The sequence below is a fragment of the Oncorhynchus gorbuscha genome, linkage group LG04 (genome assembly GCF_021184085.1).
Source record: "Oncorhynchus gorbuscha isolate QuinsamMale2020 ecotype Even-year linkage group LG04, OgorEven_v1.0, whole genome shotgun sequence".
Taxonomy (NCBI): Eukaryota; Metazoa; Chordata; class Actinopteri; order Salmoniformes; family Salmonidae; genus Oncorhynchus; species Oncorhynchus gorbuscha.
Window position 1 is genome coordinate 59834900 of NC_060176.1, and position 19102 is coordinate 59854001.

Here is a 19102-nt window from a genome sequence, read left to right on the forward strand (position 1 = left end):
AAGGAATGGGAGTGCCAGGGGTAACTCTGTCTTCTGTGATTTGGCAGTTGAGAATGAACGAGGAGGAAGTGCCAGTGACTCTTGATAGTGCCACATTCGCTGCTTATCTTCTCAATGTTCTCCAGCATAGTTCCAACCACTTTATCTATTTGTGATTCCTGCAGCCACCATTTGTCAGATTTTGACAGTTCTTTCTGAATGGAAACCAGAATATGGCTGAGGGTCTTTTTGGCTTGAGCCTTCGTTGCTTTGGCTTGTCTTTGCATCTTTGCCCTCACATTGTGGTAAATAGTCTTTGCAGTTATCCAGATTTTCTTCTCAGATACTTCCACACCAGTCTGGGAGCTTACAGCTGCAGCATTTGTGGCTTCTGAGGGTTTCTCATCACTGAGTTGAAGCATAGAGTCTGCCTGCCACAGAGTAGTAGGAGACTCTGTGAGCAGGACAAATGCTCTTCATATCATTTGCAATTGATCCAATAATTTCAATAGCAACTGAATCTGTATGCTTTGAGGAAATGGTGGATAATGCTGGCGACATATGAGAATCTGTCTGGCTTGAACCGACTTCGCCGGGGAAGAGATTGACAGATTTGATCAGTATTTTTCTGACTTTGTTGGTTGCCTTCTTCTGAAACACTTCACTCGAAAGCTGCTCAATGACTGAGGCTGGAGTAACACTTACTCCTTCCAATGATGAGGAACTGGACACGGGCAGGTCTTCTAGGTAAGACATGATACCATCCAAAAAGTCACAGACTTCAAAGGAGTTGTAAGAGGAATTCTCTATAACACTGGACGTTGATTCCAAATCTGCCACCTCGGACCTATACACAGTCACAATCTGAGATAAGACCTCTTTGGTGCAGGGCTCCAGGTTTGGATCACAGAGAACCAGTAAAGGTTGGGAGTTCTCACTCTGGCATTTGCGGAGAGCACCACGTCCAGTTGTGTTGACCTCTTGCAGTATGGCCTCACTCTTACTGAGTAGAGGAGAGTTCTGACCATGAGTACAATCTGCTCTGGTCTCAAATGGTTTCTCTTCTACAGAGCCAGATGAATCATGTCCACTAGGAACAGCAGATGAACTGCATTCTGCTATGGGTGATTCACTCCTACTTGCTGAAGATGAGTTCAGGGTTGAACCAGGCAGAACACTGGAGTCAGTGTGCTCCAGAAGTTGTTCCCTTTGGAATGCAGCTCCACCCGTTCTGTGAAATAATTATTTTATCTTTGCCTGGAGCCTGTTGCAGTCTATGAGACGTGTGAAAGGGTTTCTGCTTTGGCATACAGTGTCCCACTTGCGGATCTCTCTGGGTGCTTGTTGGCTTATCTAATTCAGTTTGCTTCACAATGCCTTTGACATCTTCAACAAAGGATATTTGGCGCAGTGAATCCATATGGGTCTTTAAAATGAACAGTGGCAAGAATGATGTTAATTTTTCTGAATGTTGCAAGAAAACAGTTCATCTTTGGGAAACAAATCTTAACAAGCATTATAATTGCAAGTATACTAAATGTAATTTATATGTGTGCTTTTTTAGATTTTGCAAAACACACCTGTTAGAAAGCTGGAAAATATTTAAATGGAGAAATTATTGTTTTCAGTTTGAGGGTTAGGAACAGTGGGTTAACTGCCTGTTCAGGGGCAGAATGACAGAAACACACCTTGTCATTATCCGGGGGACCATACAGTACCTCTTGGAAGAGGGTGTGCTAGACCTTGGTCGGAGAGCCCTTCTCGCCACAGTTATCCACATCTCCTTGCCAAAATTTAACTTCCTGGATGAGCTCAGTCTTTTCTGCACAAAGGCAGTGAAGGATCTTGCACTAACTGCCCCTCTGTGAGTCAGCGTTGTCATAGAAAAAGCCTGGTCACCATAGAATCATCTGGCAGCAGGATCTGCAGGGTGGTCTGTGCAATGACGTTGACAATGGTCTTGCACAATTTTGCAAGCTGTTCCTTTGTCATCTGCATTGCACAAACAAAACAGAACACAGCAGGTTTGGCAATGAAACTCTGATGTAAAGTATTCTAGATTGAACAGAATGCATTTTATCAACATCGTTTTCCTTATCTGTGACTGAATTCAAAGTTGGATGAAGTATGACAGATTAATGAACGTAATAGCAGAATAGAACTATAGTTAAACTAGTCTAATCGTATCCGTTGAAAACCGGTCAGTGAACCGTCCTCAAACACAATGAACTGATGTCAATATGGACATTAAACTTCACGTAAAGATATCAAATACATGACGTCAGATATGACTAGAGGTATTGTTGACTTGATCAGAATATATATCATAGTGTCACAGTACGTGCTGTTGACAGCCTACCCCGAAATCAAACAGGAGCATGGATTTTGTGACATCTGTTGTGAATGTAGAGGAATGTTTTTACAATTGTATAACTGCTTTCATATTACTGGCCCCATGAAGAGTAGTTGCTGCAGCTAAAGGGGATCCACAATATTTAAATTACAAATCCAATGCACCATGATAACACATGTATCAACTTGTTTTGACATATCACATGGGATATGACAGTTCCTGATTCTGAGATACTGTAAACCAACAGACCTTGAGAGGAGATAAAACATAATATATAATAATAATATAATAAATAATATATGCCATTTAGCAGACGCTTTTATCCAAAGCGACTTACAGTCATGTGTGCATACATTCTACGTATGGGTGGTCCCGGGAATCGAACCCACTACCCTGGCGTTACAAGCGCCATGCTCTACCAACTGAGCTACAGAGGACCATGGGGAGAATTATGGGGAGAAGAGACGACAGGGGTAAGAAGTGAGGTGAGGTGGGGGGGGTTAATATAAAGATGGGATTATGGGTAGAAGAGACGACAGGGGTAAGAAGTGAGGTGGGGTGGGGGGTTAATATAAAGATGGGGTCATGGAGAAAGGGACTATGAGTAGAATTGAGGTGGGGGGTTAATATAAAGATGGGGTCATGGAGAAAGAGACTATGGGTAGAAGTGAGTTGGGGTCATGGAGAAAGGGACTATGGGTAGAAGTGAGATGGGGGGTTAATATAAAGATGGGGTCATGGAGAAAGGGACTATGGGTAGAAGTGAGGTGGGGGGAGGGTTAATATAAAGATGGGGTCATGGAGAAAGGGACTATGGGTAGAAGTGAGGTGGGGGAGGGTTAATATAAAGATGGGGTCATGGAGAAAGGGACTATGGGTAGAAACTGGAGCAGGATGAAGTTTAACATTTTCCACAAATGGTTAACGTCAGGATTGGAGAGGGGAATCTGATCCTAGAGCTGACTCTTTGTAAATACTGGCCCGGTGCAGGTTTTCAATGGGTCAGGCTAATGCTAGCGATACTAGCCCAATTAACGCTAGGGAAGTTAGCATCTTCACAGCATGTTTTCAATAAGACAAGCTAACGCTAGTAAAGGGTGTAGCTAGGTCTGAAAAGGTCAAAAGTCTAAAGGAAGGGTTCAATTCATGACAGAGTCATTTCTCCTCCTCCGCCTCTCCCTCCTTCTCTGCTTCTTCCTCATCTTCTTTGTCCTCTTCCTCGTCTTCTTCTTTGTCCTCTTCGTTGTCGGTATTGGCGTTGGGAACCCAGAGTCCTGAGTCAATACACCTCTTCATGTGGCCCTTTGCCTCCATGGGGTCCATCTTGCTGATAGCTTCCTGCAGCATTGAGATGTCTTTATCATCAAAACACTTCTTCATTTCCTCTGGCAGAGTATCGTAGACTTCCACAGGGTCCAGTCCACCTGGCCCCAGTCTGTTCTGTCTCTCCTCCTCCTCATACTCCTCCATAGCCTTTTGTATCCTGATCTTAGCTCTGCCTCGAACTCTCTCTTTAAAGGACTCCAGCTCATCAGTAAAGGCCTCCTGATAGGGCTGGTCGGCAGTCTTGATCTTTTGGAAGAACTCTCTGAAACATCCTCGAGGGTCGATCTTCAGGCTCTTAGCCAACTCTAAGATGAACTGCATCACTATGGTCTGATGGGCTACCTGATCCATCAAACCATGTTTCTCATCCACCTCCAGGTCGATACACATGATGACCAGGAAGTTAGCCGTCTCTTCACACACCAGGTAAGGGTGGTCAGACAGGTACTTCTGACTGTCCTCCCAACGCCGAAGCATCCCAAAGTGTTTGATCTCTTTCTTGTGTTTATCTACAAAAGTCTGGTGTTTCTCCTCCTTCTGTTCCTCCGTCTCTTCGGTCACTTCCGGTTTGATGTTCAAAATACTCTTGCTGAATCCCTCTTTGCTGAGCGTGTCAACGTTCCAAGGCATCTTTTTCTCCTCTCTCCGGTGTTCCTCCATCTTCTTCTCCCACAAGCGTTGATCCTTTCTGTATTTCTTCTCCTCGGCCTGGGCCTTGCTCAGCGCCGTCTTCCTCTCCTCCTCTCCCTCCTTCTTTCCTTCCTCCTCTAACTCCTTCACTCTGTACTGCACCTCTTCCAGACGTCTCTTACACTCTGCCATGTTCCTCTCCAGCTCCTCTCCTTTCTCCTCGAAGGCCACCTGTTTCTCCACACGCGCCTGATGCCTCCATCGGAAGAGGCTCGGCGTGTCGATATTGGGGTGAGTCTCATCCTCGTCATCCGATACTTCGATGTGGTCCCACACACTGTAATCAATAGTCCTGGACGTCATCTTCTCGCTCCTTCTCTTTCCGCGGGAAGTCCACGCAACAACGGCACACGAAATGGAAATAACGTGAAAAAAAAAGAAAAATGTCAACTTTGGTCCTGTTGAAAATGTGAGCTAAGCTTGCCAGAGAACCCGCCGCACTATACTATACTCGTTGCTTCAGCTCAGAAGTATTTTCTGGCTATCATCTGTTGATCTATTTCACAGGTTTCTGGTGGTTTCTAAGCATTCTACATGTGTTGGGGAAGGAGGGTGGGATCTCTCCAGAGCATCTAATTACATCAATCATGTCTTGCCATGCATGTGATATGAGATAATGTTATGCACCACGTAAATATACATTGCCTAAGGCTGCAGTGCTATACTCCATGGAGACAGTGCTCAATGTTCATTTTACATGATGGATATATGCTACTCCATTTCACAATCAATCAGTACAATTTATTTATAAAGCCCTTTTTACATTAGCAGATGTCACAAAATGCTTATTCCGACACCCAGCTTAAAACCTCAAATAGCATGCAATGCAGATTTAGAAGCACGGTGGCTAGGAAAAACTCTCTAGAAAAACAGGAACCTAGGAAGAAACCTAGAGAGGAACCAGGCTCTGAGGGGTGGCTAGTCCTCTTCTGGCTGTGCCGGTGGAGATTATAAGCGTACATGGCCAATATGGCCAGATCGTTCTTCAAGTACTGTAGTTCAACCATTCTTCATAGATGACCAGCAGAGTCAACAAAATAATGTGGTTATAGAGGGTGCAACAGGTCAGCACCTCCGGAGTAATTGTCAGTTGGCTTTTCATAGCCGAACATTCAGAGGTCGAGACAACAGGTGTGGTAGAGAGAGAGAGAGGGAGAGAGAGGGGGAGAGGGAGAGCGAGAGCGAAGATCGAAACAGTAGGTCCATGACAAGGTATCACGTCTGGTGAACACACATGCCTCTTCATGTGATACATGATGTTTGGCTGTGCTGTGCATCATGGAATGTGATGTGAAATCCCTGGGCCTATGGCTGTTGAAGCTACTACACTGCACTGCCCTTCTCCCCCGATTGCTCAGTTTGGCTTGGCGGCCAGCTCTAGGAAGAGTGGGTTAACTACCTTGTTCAGGAGCAGAACGTCATATTTTTACATGGTTAGCTCAGGGATCTGACCTAGCAACCTTTCAGTTACTGGCCCAACGCTCTAACCACAAGGCTACCTGCTGCCCAAAGTCCTGCCAACTCAAAAACTGCACAATAAATGTGTAACCAAGGGGGAACTAGTGCATTTCTCTGAGAAAAGCTGCTTCAGTTTTACCAATCTTCCAAAACACTTGAAATTCTTGTAAAATAATTAGCATTTATTTGATCAAATAGACTTTGAATGGGAAGACATGCAGAAATTCCTCTTGTCAAAAGTCTTGCTGTTACAAAAGTAGTTCTTCATGCAGCGTAACAGGTTACAGGTTCTTCTTGGTGAAGCGCCTGAATGGCTTCATCATTGCTGAAAAGACCCTGACAATCAAGGATCGTTTTTTGACAGGCTGAGATATGGAGGGAGAAACCTCTCCAACGGGAGCTAGAAACACAAGAGAAATAGAGAAACACGAGAGAGAAAGAGTGTGGAGAGAGAGTGAGAGAGAGAGAGACGAGAGATATGCAGTATAGTAACATTGAAAAATAACAGTGCTATGAGTTTGGTAGGCATACCTATGTTTCTAACACACACCTAAACAAAACTACAAGCTATAGCAGAGCTCTAAAACATCCTTACCTATGCAATGTCCGTCAGTAGAGGGAATCTCAGTCTGTTCCTGGACTGAATGGCAGTCATTTTTGTTTCCTCTCTTGTAACGCTAACAGAAGAAAGGTAAAGAAAATGGTACAGAGAATAAATAAATAAAATGGAACACTTCTGAATCCACGGCAACAATTTAGTGATGAATAAAACATATTTCGTTAATGTATTTGTCTTGTCATAGCCACATCAATAACATCAGCACCTAACTGGAACAAAAAACAAATGCTAACTCCCTGCTATACCTTGAAGTTGATCCTGAGTTTGGTCATTGAAAAGCAAAGGAAGCTCCTTCTTGCTTTCTGCTCAGCCCCCCTCTCTGTCTCAGCCTGGTCTGATGGATTTGTTGCAGCAGAAGCTGGACTTGACGCCTCCTTGCATCCCTGTACCAGCTGCTGGGTCAAGGACTTTACCAGGACTCTGTCAAATGCAGGGTCCTGGGAGGAAATAGCTGCTTGCAGGGTGTTATAAGAGCCAAACTCCTCCATAAGGTTTTTATGTAAACCTCTGAACACCCTTTGGATGTTCAGGTTCTGGGAATATGCCTGTGTCCTGGAGAATCTGGATGCAGCACATAACTCAGACAGGACTTGTCTGATGAGTTGCTGACATGTTTTGGTCAGATCTGCTGCCTGTTGGGAGGGTCCATCTAGGGCTGATGGTCTGATCTCCGATAGCAACCTTATCACCAGTATGGTGACAAAACAGATGCCATCATCTTTGCTGGAGTCCATCAAGTACTGCAGTGGGAATGCAGTGGCACTGCTGATGTCCGGGGTGATTAAAAGCTCCCTCAGATGGCCAGAGCTGCTGGAGATACACTCCTCCTTCTCTTCAATGTCAATCCCATCTCCCTTTGGTACCAAAGAGGTTCCCTTGTTGGTGAAAGACGGAGTGGAGGATCGAAAAGAGGCTTTAGCACTCGGCGGTCGACTGCTGTCAGTCATTGGACTGTTACGATGCAGGGGTTCATCTGTGTGTGCCATTATCCTTGTCTTTAGGTCACTTGAAGAAATCTCTGGCATTTTAGAGACCCTGTTGTCGATGCAGGAGCTCCTGACGATGGGGCAGGTCAGATCAAAAGGCACTTCGTCAGGGATGGGAGTGCCAGGGAGGTTGATCTCTAACTCACAATCTGACCTAGGACCCTTTGAAGAGCTGGACAAGGAACTACGACCATTTAAAGAAGTGGACAAAGATGAACAGGTTCTAGGGATGTTTTGGCAGACTTGTTCACTGTCATCCTCACTTTTCTCAACCTCCTTCAGTATAGTTCCTACCATATCATTGATATGAAGGAGCTCCCTGGAATCCTTCATTCGCCCTAAGTTTGAGATTTCACTCTGGATAGCAACCAGGATTTCCCCAAGGGTCTCTTTGGAAGAAGCATTTTCTGTCCTTTCGGATCCGGATGGCTTCAGCCCTGTGAAGAAATCCTTAAGTGTGTTCTTCATACTGACGCAGATGGTCTTAGCTGTTGACCAAAGCTTCTCTTCTGATATTTTAACACTCAATTCAGTATCATCCAGTTGGGAGCCCCCGTGGGAGCACTGTGAAACTCTCCCACTTCTTTCCAGTCGCACAGTGTCAATGGACTCATTTTTCTGGAAAATAGTCGCCATTCCTTTGACAAAGGTTTCCACTAATCCAGAGGCTGTATTCTCAGAGGACATGGATTCTGAAAGGACATAGATCTCTGATGGTGAGCTAGATGATAAGCCAGCCTGCAGACTTTTCTGAAGACCAGTATGGCTGATCTGTGTGATAAAGGAATGACTGGATCTCATCAGCACTTTACTCACTGCCTCTTCTGCCTGAGTCTGGAAGTCATTGCTAGAGAGCTTCTTAATGCTCTGAATCAGACTAGTAGAGGACTCCGTGATTCTGACACTCTCTTCTGAGCTCAGTTGAGAATATTGAGTACTCACACTCAAGTCTTCATTGGGTGAGGGTGACTGGGAAATAGTATAGTCATCGAGCTTTGATAGGACGCCATCAACAAACCAACAAGCCTCTAGGGACTCATCAGATGAACTGACAACGGCCAAGGATTTACTCTCCACTTTTGATAACTCTGACTTGTAGATGGAAAAAACACTGCTAAGAACTTCTTGAGTACTGGTATCCAGATTGGAGAGACAGAGAGCTGGTATTGGTTGGCTCTCACTGGGAACTCTACTAAGTTCGGTGCTGGGTAACTGGACCTCAACAGTTGAAACAGTTGCCTTTTCCAGAGTGTCTGAAGACTCCTGAAGAGAAGCATCCTTAGCCACACCTTCTTCTCGAGCGGATAGAGTTAAAAGGTCCCTCAGCTTTGCTCGTATACGGCCGTAGAGTGTGCGGGCTAGAGAGAAGGTTATCATCTGTGAAGATCCTGTTTTGTGGTCATTTACAGGAACTGGCCAATCAACTGCTTCACATGTGCCTTCAAATGATGCTATCGTCTCCATGCCTCCCACAAATGCCTTAACAATCACTGTGGCAGTGGAGGTTACAGATGTCAGGGCTGTGCAGCTGGTATTCAGGGAAGCTTCAGTAAGGCTAGGAGCAGCACTAGAAGGCCTAGAGGAAGGAGCCATGCCAGAAGAGCTGCTGACTTTCCTTGTAAGGATGGTGCTCACCGCCTTCAGGGCTTTAGACTGAAAGTTGGGGCTAGAGAGGGTCTGAATCTTTCTGGCCACCACACTGGTAGAGGATCCAGTCTCTTTGAGAAAGTGAGTGGTCCCTTCTTTCCCAGATGGACACTCAACATCAAGGTCACATTGAAGATTGGTCAGACATTTTGACCCCAAGATTGTCATCTTCTTGGCCAGATCCAATAGGATGTTGAAGTCCTGTGCCATTTTGTCCATTGTGCCGACAATGGCATCCAGCACATCATCGGTCACAGGGTCCATGAGGGGCTCGATAAACCCTACCCACTCTGGCTCAGACGTTTGGCTCTGTAGCTCGGCCAGGATCTGCACCGAGGCTACCCGAATGACCTCCTTGCCTGCTGCTATGTCCTGACTGTCCATAGGGGGGAAACTCCCCGAGCTGGCCTGAATGGCCACTGAGAGGCCAGAGTTAAGCTGGTGTACCACCTCCCCCACGATAGCACAGCTCAACTCGGAGGAGCTGGGGTTGGAGTGACCCTCAACCAGGGATATCAGGAGGCTCTCTTCCGTTACCCCAAAAATAGCCTTCAGAGGCTCCTCCATGAGTGGAGCCTCTCTAGTTGCAGGCAAGCTCTGCAATGAGGTCTGGGACCTTGAAGATAAACACACAATCACCACTTATGCCATGCAAATGTGACCAACTGTCACACCCTGACCATAGTTTGCTTTGTATGTTTCTATGTTTTGTTTGGTAGGGTGTGATCTGGGCATTCTATGTTGTGTGTCTAGCCTGATATGGTTCTCAATCAGAGGCAGGTGTTAGTCATTGTCTCTGATTGGGAAAATTTAGTAGCCAATGATGGTCTTTGTTACAACAGATAGGGCTGGTTTCGGTTTCTGTATATGGTTCTATTTTCGGTTTCTGTATATGGTTCTATTTTCGGTTTCTGTATATGGTTCTATTTTCGGTTTCTGTATATGGTTCTATTTTCATCTTTATTAAAGATGTATCAAAATAACCACGCTTTTTTGCCTTCAACAGAAGAAACCCGTTACACCAACTTTCTAATCTGGGTCATTAGTGAGCCTGAAAACCAAATTAGAGCAATATGGATTAATTCTCATACCACCGTAGTTCTAGAAGCCTAAAGCCAACTGACACGATTTTTAGCCTGATTTTTATTCATGAAAGGCATGATGATCTATTTATTCATAGATTACTTTATGGCTTAGCCAGTTAAAAATGACTTTCACCTGGACCCACCCCCTCAGTGGCAACATTTCTGACCAGAACTTAAAACTACAAGGTGTGAATTCCAAGTTAATAATTTATGATAAGTATGGGTCAGGTCTTGCAATTATTAAGTTGAAATATTGCTGTGAACATACCTCTTAGGCGAACAGCATGGTGATGAGGTCCTGCGGGTGGATTTTTGGCGGCACCCTGCACTGCCATTCCTCCTCCTCTCCTTAGTCCAGTAGGTCATCTCACTGATCAGCAGCCTTTTCTCTCTCTCATCCAGACTGCCTAAGGAATCCTCAGACCCTGTCAGAGAGCACTGGGATTCTGGGGAGGTTGCCCCACTCCTCAGGTTCACCCCCATGATACGAGCTAGCGCTGGTAGGAGAATGCGGAGGGCTGTCTGGGTCACGACTTTAACAATCTTCAGACACAGCATGGAGAGCTGCTCGAATGTGAGCTATAGCCAACAAACAGAGATATGTTTTTGGCAATCAAGTAATTCCATGACACCATTCCCTATATAGCGCACAACTTTTGACCAGAACCTTATGTGGAGAGACTTACATTATTTTTCATGCCATGCTGAATCACTCTCCATTGGCTAGGGGAAAAGAAAAGAAAGGAAACATATTTTACCTGCACACTGATGTTGAGTTAGTGGAGTCACTAGATAGCCATGTTAGAGAAAATAAACATGTATTTAATTGAGCTATTAGCAAGTACATGAGACATTTTGTTCTTGATTTACAGGAAGAGTTAGGGGTGTGGTTACAGTGATGTTAGGTGTAGTGTCTAAAATCCCATTTGTGGTTAGAAGGTGCACTATGATTATAAATTCAGAGTTGTTGTATGTGAGGTTGGAAAAAGACATGGGACTTGCTCATCAGTTAGACTCCTCAGGAAGGAGAGGAGGATTGGGGCACAGCATGTCTCAATCTTGAGAGAAGGCATTAGAGTCCTCTGAGCCTCCTTCTCCAGCTGCTCAATGATAGATCCCCTTTCCCGGAAACCACACCCGGGTGTCTGAGAAGACTCTGGGAAACCGCAAAGAGAAATCTAAAGTTGAATCTGAACTTGATCCCTAATTTCCTTCACCTTTAGTGATTTGATTGCACTGGACAGGTAAAAGCACATCTCTCTGCGGGCCTCCTTATATTGCTTCCACCTATACAGATACTATCTTCTCAGATTAGTGCTGATGAATTTGAACACAACCTGCACCCAACATGAAGTAATTTCAGACCTGCACCAATGCTGCTGTCCTCCACGGAAGTCTTCTTGGCACAGCCACTGGACTTACGTTTAGCCTACATGACAACAGATTATAGGTCTCATAGCAGATCTAAGGTCAGTGTAGTGTCTCCTCCTAATGCTTTAAGGCTAGGATTTAGTGATAGGCTAAACAGATCTATGATTAGTTTACTAAGTAGGCAGAACATGTGTAAAGGACAGCATATTTCTTACCTTGCCTCCTGTCCTGTTCTTGTTGGTCTCATGTGTCTCTGTTTCATCCTTCATGTTCTCCACAACCTTATTTTGGTCATCTGAGGGATCCTCCCATTTTACGTTCTGGTGGATAAATGAGAGGCCAATATCAGTCCTAGGTTGTGACTTTATGAAACAACTTATTCGCTCCTATTTTAAACAAAACGGCAATAGTGGTCAGATTTCAGTCCATGGATCAAACCAGTGAGACCTATTGCTGTGTTAGTGACCTACTATATTGTTAGTAATTTCTCCTCTGAACTCAAAATAGGCTAAATGAACCATACCTTGCTGTCATCTGACATGATGTGTAGCTTATTGTTGTAGGCTGTTTAGAGGAAATACTAATACCACCAGTGAACCATCGGCAGACAACTGAAGTGAATATGAACATCCTTAAATTATGCCAAAGCATTGTTGAATACTCGATTCCGATTGGCTGAAGCCAGAGCATTCTCCAAAGATGTCATACACACATGATGTCACAATTAGGCCTAAGTCTAATGTCTATATGAATTGTCAATGTAAATAGAAAACAAATCAAAGCTTGTCAAAGTTCTGCCAAACGAAAATTTGTCTAAGTGCACGTTTTTGCGTTTAATTTATGGTTTATCAAGCATCCTCATTCATCCATGCACAAAATCGTAACTTGCTGCCATCCATTAGCTATAATTCTGAGGTTGCAAAGCTGCAAAACTAGGACCTGCAATAAATTATAACCACTTGCAGAATAATTTAAAATCAATGACATTCTAGGGGGCTTGAACTATTTCAGCACTATGGAGCTGTCCGCTGCATAGAGCTGACACGTTTCTTGGCGTCAGCGGACCGTGCCATGGCGCTGAAATGTTTAGTCTGGGCAGCACCTGAGACCGCGGCATGGTGCTGAAATGGAGCAGGGCTCATTTCTATGGATATCTCATGCGGATTTTCCTGCTAGCCTATGTATAACGATACTATAATTACATTATTTTCATCCATCCACCAACACAAATTGCATGTCAACGTTTCCCAAATAATAATGCAATGAAGCCAAGCCGAGATGTATGGTTCTTCATCCAGAGGAAGAAGCACCACTGTATCATCTAAAACCTTCAGAGAGATCCCTTAAAACTGTAGTATAAATTCTCCACGGCTGTTATGGTAGCTAGGTTAATTTAGCGAGACATGGGCAAATCCAACACATAGTCCTGCTTAGAGGTGACTGACCGTCATGTTGCTAGTTGTAATGACGCTTTTAAAACAAGAATAGTTATTTGTAATTGCTCTGGGAGCTAATTATTGCAGAGCCCAGCTACACATCCTGCTCGCTGGGCTCATTATGGACAGCCAATGAGCAGTTCAGGTGAAAAAGTCAGCCAGATCTGATCCCTATAACATACATGATACTAGGATCCTGTAGCAACCTGCCGGCCTGCACAATCCTCCATGGCACGAATGCTACACGCGCAATATGGTATGCTAACATCCCACAACAATTCCCCAATTGGAATTACTTGCCTAAACTTCCAATCATACTTATTTTCTAATATCAACCATAGTTTCTGCACTTAAGGCAGACTTGCCATTAGAACAAGATGGAATTAGGACAACTGTAAAGCTCATTAAACGTAGGCTAAAATTAACCTTACCTAGCTGTTGTCAGCCATTTTGTTTAGCCCGTTAATTAAGGCTCTGCGCCTCTGATACTGCAGCTGTTCTGTAACTGTTAAATGACGTTTTCCTTAGTTACATTCCCAAATATTTTGTCATTTAACCTACCTTTTCTTCATCCATAATAGCATACAGTATTTTTTTATATCTCGAAAAACTTGTCCTTGTCTGTGTTGTTTTCACTCATGTTGAGTTTACTGAGGACAATATTGCAGCCACTGTCGAATTAAGAACTACATATCACGTCATGGAATGTTAGACCATTAATATTGGGGGGAAATATATTGATCAGATCAGATTACACCATTTCCCCATCAACCGTTTTCGATACAGCTAGGCCCACATTGAAATCTGTTCACTAAGCACTGCGACTCAGCAGGTCAAAATCTCTAGAAATGCCTCTGTAACAGTATAATTTCTGTGCTAATTTCGACTTCTTGTGGATTTATTTCGGTACCCTGTTTAGTGAGCCATTTGATTGATCTATTCCTTATAGTGCCTTCCTTAAAAGTAGGCCTACATTAGGAAATAAGGTGCTATTTGGTAGCATATTCATCTCTAGCCCATGCCTCCACCAATCCAATGATTTTAGAGTTGTAGGAAGAAACGAATGAGAGTGTACACTTCAGGAGAAGGGAGATATTATTGGACTGTATCCCCAGGCTATAGCCAGGCCTAAACCAAGTAGCCTTGAGTACGAACCCAAAAGCTTGGATTGCCAAAGGCCTATCAGAGCTAAATTGGTGATAACAACTTTAAACTTACTGTAAAACATGTTCTACCTTCTCCTATATTTCACTTACTTTTCTTCCACCATAGCTACTTTTACATCTCGAAAATCATGTCATTGACTGTTTTGGCTTGGCTACTTTCATGTCGAGTTATGATAAAAGAGCATTTTTGCAGACGCAGACTTTTGTTAGTCTGGGACGTCATGGACTGAAGGCAGTAGAGGTTAATTGGTTTTAAGAAATGTTTATATGTCGCCCTCTTGTGGAATTATTTAGGTACAACAACAATGTGTTGTGTAGGATCCAAATGATTGTTTTTTCCTCATCCATGTGTTACGTCCTATTATCAGTCAAACAGATTACTCCCCCAACAGAGCAATACACTTTAATAGTAAAGGGGTAACACTCTTTGTTCAAAGTAACAGAATAGCTGTAAGAGCGATGCAATTATTTGATGCACTGCAAGGGGGTATTGTGTTGTTTGTCATCCATCGTATTTTTGTTCAACTTTATTTTCTATCTCTTTTCGATTTTTAATTGATTCTATATTATTTATTATTATTTTAATTTTAGAACCATTCAAGAACCAACAGAAGCTAACCAGCTAATTAGCTATTAGCTAATAGTATTTAGTCATTGGCCACTGCAAACTTTTACCTTCTGCACAGATACCAGCCCTGTTCTTAGCCTGGATAATCTGCCAGTCTACCAGTATCGGACTGTCTTCTCACAACGCCGGATTCCCCCGTAATCCCTGGACCACTACTTCTGATCTTCACAGCTAGCTCACAGCCTGCAGCTAGCTAACTCACAGCGGAGCTTGTACTCACCGTGCATCCAGTACCGAAGCTATCCCTGAGGCCCACCTCCCAGCCTACTCAGCTGTTCACCCGAACCCCACTCATACACGGCTAGAGCCCAATACTCCACCGGATCCTTGCTGTAAACTCTGGACCTTTGTTCACCGCTGCTACCCATTGGCTATAGTGGCTAACGCCACTGCCCGAAGCTAGCACCAGTTAGCCGTGAGCCAGGCGCATCTCCCGGATAGCAAACTAAATTCTACAATACCTCTTTATCTGGCTTGGATTATCAGTCGACACGGCCCCCGCCGCACCACCACGACTGGTCTGCCAACGAATACTCCATCCGCTGTGCCTTTCAACCGGCCTCTGTCGGAGGGCTACTAATTTAAACGCTGTGTCGCCCGTGTTAGCGTAGTGGCGGCGTCCCTGTTCCATCTACTGCTGCCCTCTGGACACTTTGATCACTTTTACATAGCTGATGCCTGCTGGACTGTCCATTAATCACGGTACTCCATTCTGTTTATTTATTTTTTATCTGTCGGCCCCCGCCACGAACTCAGGCTCTGTGTGTAGTTAATCCCACCCTCTCTGCCTAGTCATCGCCATTTTACCTGCTGTTGTTGTGTTAGCTGATTAGCTGTTGTTGTCTCACCTGTTGTTTTAGCAATGGAGCTCCCAGTTCCACTCTTCATACCTCTGATACCTCCTTTGTACTACCTCCCAACATGAGGTGACCTCACCCATTACAACCAGCATGTCCAGAGATACAACCTTTCTTATCATAACCCAGCGCCTGGGCTTACCTCCGCTGTACCCGCACCCCACCATACCCCTGTCTGCGCATTATGCCCTAAATATATTCTACCATGCCCAGAAATCGTAACAGTCCAATGACTGACAGCAGCCGACCACCGAGTGCTAAAGCCTCTTTTCGATCCTCCACTCCGTCTTTCACCAGCAAGGGAACCTCTTTGGTACCAACAGGCAGCAGATCTGACAGAAGCATCTCAGCAACTCATCAGACAAGTCCTATCTGAGTTCTGTGCTGCATCCAGATTCTCCAGGACACAGGCATATTCCCAGAACCTGAACATCCAAAGGGTGTTCAGAGGTGTACATAAAAACCTCATGGAGGAGTTTGGCTCTTATAACACCCTGCAAGCAGCTATTTCCTCCCAGGACCCTGCATTTGACAGAGTCCTGGTAAAGTCCTTGACCCAGCAGCTGGTACAGGGATGCAAGGAGGCGTCAAGACCAGCTTCTGCTGCAACAAACCCTTGGAAACACCCGCTTTAGCTACAGAAAGTCAACATACGAGAATACCCCTAGAGTCTGCGAGAGCGGAGGCGGAAGATGACTCATCGGCTGACAACATGGTAACGACTGGACTGGAAACGACTACGAGTAATGAGAGCACAGCACAAGAGAACACCACAGCAACGGTCACAAGTTCTGCTGCAACAGTGGGCCACAAACAGATGCAGGTATGTGTCTGTGGTTGGAGGAAAGTTACATCACACCATGGGTTGAGGATCCACCAGGGGAAGAAGGGGTGTTTGGGTAAAGAGAGACAGAGAACTCGCATTGATTACTTTCTGCGAAAGCGATCAAATCAGTCGAATGAAGCACAGCAACTGGACGCAAACCATAGTTTGCAGTGCATCAGTACCACTGTCATGGAGGATGTAAACTCCAGCACCGAAGTAGCAACTGAGGTGGAACCAACAACAGGAGTGGAACTCACCCAGCCTCCCAGACCTGCAGTCGAGAGGAGACTACCAGGGCACAGACCGTATGTGAAGTGGCCTGGCGCCAGTGACAAGAAGTTGTGGGAAACAGTGAATACTGACCTTACCTTGACCCTTGAGAAACTTCGAGGCACAGTGGAGAAGAAGTTGGAGAGGATGGGTGACATCATCTATGAGTACGGGACAGAAAGATTTGGAGTGGAAGAGGCAAAAGGCAGGAGAAAGGTTCCAACCCCACCAGTTTCCAGGAGGCAACAAGAAATCAAGCGCCTCGTTCAAGAAAGGCGGCAGTTTAAGAAACAGTGGAAGAAGGCCTCGGAAGTGGAAAAGGAGGGCATAGAGGCACTTCAGGCTGACATCAAAACCCGGTTGGCATCCCTCCGTAGAGCAGAGAACCTACGGAAACGCAGAAGGAAAAAAGAACAAACTAGAACTCGATTCTATAAAGATCCCTTCAAGTTCCTTAAAAGTCTCTTCACAAAAGAAAAAATTGGAGCTCTAAAAACAACAAATAAAGACCTAGAGGAGCACCTGAGAACTACAAACGTTGACTCAAAGCGACATGAACATCTGGCCATCCCATCAGATATCCCACCCATTGAACCCCCGGAACATCATATTGAGACCAGCCCTCCGACATGGAAAGAGGTGGAAGACACAGTTCGACGGGCAAGAACAGCATCAGGCCCGGGGCCAAATGGAGTCCCGTACAAAGTGTATAAGAACACACCAGACGTCCTGAGGTTCCTCTGGAGGCTTATGAGAACAGCTTGGCAGAAGAAGATAATACCCAAAGTGTGGCGTAGGGCAGGCGGGGTCCTGATCCCTAAGGAGAAGGATGCAGTGAACATCAGCCAATTCCGCCCAACCTCCTTACTGAATGTCGAGGGAAAAATCTTCTTTAGGGTCATTGCCCAGAGGATGGCCGAGTACCTACAAAGGAATGCGTACGTCGATACATCTGTACAGAAGGCAGGAATATCAGGGTTCTCTGGCTGCTTGGAACATTCCAGCATGATCTGGCATCAGATCCAAATGGCCAAGGTGGAGAAAAGGGACCTCCATGTAGTCTTCCTCGACCTCGCCAATGCATTTGGCTCTGTGCCCCATGAACTCCTGTGGTCTGCCTTCAGATTTTTCCACATACCGGACACCATCACAAACCTGGTGAAGTCGTACTTCCAGGATCTGCAGTTCTGCTTCACCACCTCAGAGTTCACCACCTCATGGCAGTGCCTGAATGTAGGTATAATGGCGGGATGTACCATTTCTCCGTTGGCATTCACAATGGCAATGGAGGTTATCATCAGATCCTCAAAATGGGTTGCTGGTGGACAGCGAGTCGACTCTGGTTTCCACCTCCCTCCACTCAGAGCCTACATGGACGACATTACAACATTGACCACCACTGTCCCATGCACCAGGAGACTGCTCAGAAAACTTGAGGAGAACATCAGCTGGGCCCGTATGAAGATTAAACCATCCAAGTCACGCAGCATCTCGATTGTGAAGGGAGTACTCTCTGACCTGAAATTCTTCATCGGAGATGACCAAATCCCAACAGTGTCTGAGCAGCCGGTAAAAAGCCTTGGAAGGTGGTATGATGCAAGCCTGAAGGACAAAGACCAGGTGCAACAGCTGCGCAAAGACATCAGTAGTAGCCTACAGTCCATCGACAACACCCAGCTACCTGGAAAGTTAAAGGCCTGGTGTCTGCAGTTTGGTCTCCTACCCCGGGTGTTGTGGCCCTTAGCACTGTATGAGGTTCCAATCTCAACAGTGGAGAAGATGGAAAGAGGAGTCACAGGCTACTTAAAGAAGTGGCTTGGAGTTCCACGATGCCTTACCACCATAGGCCTCTATGGAGATGGTGTCCTCAAGCTGCCCCTCACCAGTCTAACAGAGGAATTCAAGTGTGCAAAAACCAGGCTCCAAATGACACTGAATGAATCTCGAGACCCAGTGGTGAGCAACAACGCGCCGACCTTGGCAACTGGGCGCAAACGGAGGCCAGGAAAAGCAGTCCAGGAGGCAACAGCAGCCCTCAGACATGCTGACATTGTGGGTCATGTTCAGCAAGGGAGAGGAGGCCTTGGGCTAACTAGCCGTGCTGCTTGGAGTAAGGCCACTGCACCAGAGCGGCGGAAGATGGTAGTGCAGGAAGTACACCATCAGGAGGAGGCTGCAAGGTGGGCCAAGGAAGTCTCTCTTGCCAAACAGGGACAGTGGACTCGATGGGACAGTGTGGAGAAGAGGAAGATCAGCTGGAAGGATCTGTGGGCCATGGAAGCGAGGCGGTTGAGCTTTTCCATCAGAGCAACATATGACGTCCTTCCAACACCAGTTAATCTTCACCAATGGTATGGTGAAGATCCGGACTGTGCTCTCTGTTCCATGCCAGCCAACCTCAGGCA

The 19102-nt window shown here is 45.4% G+C and overlaps 4 protein-coding genes across 9 annotated transcripts in view; 2 read left to right on the top strand and 2 right to left on the bottom strand.

Annotated features, from left to right (window-relative positions):
* The window catches only part of LOC124033016, a 52434-nt gene that overhangs the window by 14413 nt on the left and 18919 nt on the right, over window positions 1–19102 (top strand). The gene's annotated exons all lie outside the window — the stretch shown is intronic.
* LOC124034380 (hsp90 co-chaperone Cdc37-like) lies at window positions 3137–4821 on the bottom strand. Its single transcript, XM_046347504.1, has one exon. It carries the CDS (start codon window positions 4649–4651, stop codon window positions 3488–3490), a length of 1164 nt encoding a protein of 387 aa, XP_046203460.1. The 5' UTR covers window positions 4652–4821; the 3' UTR covers window positions 3137–3487.
* LOC124034375 lies at window positions 5968–14288 on the bottom strand. 6 transcript variants are annotated; one of them, XM_046347495.1, is made up of 9 exons: window positions 14207–14288; window positions 11730–11834; window positions 11509–11572; window positions 11146–11299; window positions 10830–10866; window positions 10412–10722; window positions 6671–9674; window positions 6402–6483; window positions 5968–6206 (listed from the first exon to the last, which is right to left on the bottom strand). In XM_046347495.1, exons 2-9 carry the CDS (start codon window positions 11781–11783, stop codon window positions 6088–6090), a joined length of 3825 nt encoding a protein of 1274 aa, XP_046203451.1. In that variant the 5' UTR covers window positions 11784–11834; window positions 14207–14288; the 3' UTR covers window positions 5968–6087. The 6 variants fall into 6 exon arrangements, with proteins under 6 accessions (XP_046203451.1, XP_046203448.1, XP_046203450.1 ...); XM_046347492.1 differs by lacking the exon at window positions 14207–14288 and adding an exon at window positions 13512–13661; XM_046347494.1 differs by lacking the exon at window positions 14207–14288 and adding an exon at window positions 13382–13405.
* Window positions 15343–19102, top strand: part of LOC124034381 — a 60524-nt gene continuing 56764 nt past the window's right edge. Inside the window, exon 1 of the mRNA XM_046347506.1 lies at window positions 15343–15446. The gene's annotated coding sequence lies outside the window, so the exon portion shown is untranslated. The remainder of the gene's footprint in view (window positions 15447–19102) is intronic.

What these genes read in the sequence shown, in the direction of transcription:
- LOC124034375 (XM_046347492.1), bottom strand. An exon ending in AGAACAGGACAGGAGGCAAG is followed by an intron (nt 11,573 to 11,729) that starts GTAAGAAATATG and finishes GTTGTCATGTAG; the next exon opens with GCTAAACGTAAGTCCAGTGG. An exon ending in AGCATGGCATGAAAAATAAT is followed by an intron (nt 10,723 to 10,829) that starts GTAAGTCTCTCC and finishes TGTTGGCTATAG; the next exon opens with CTCACATTCGAGCAGCTCTC.
- LOC124034380 (XM_046347504.1), bottom strand. Translation starts at nt 4,651, where the DNA reads ATGACGTCCAGGACTATTGATTACAGTGTGTGGGACCACATCGAAGTA.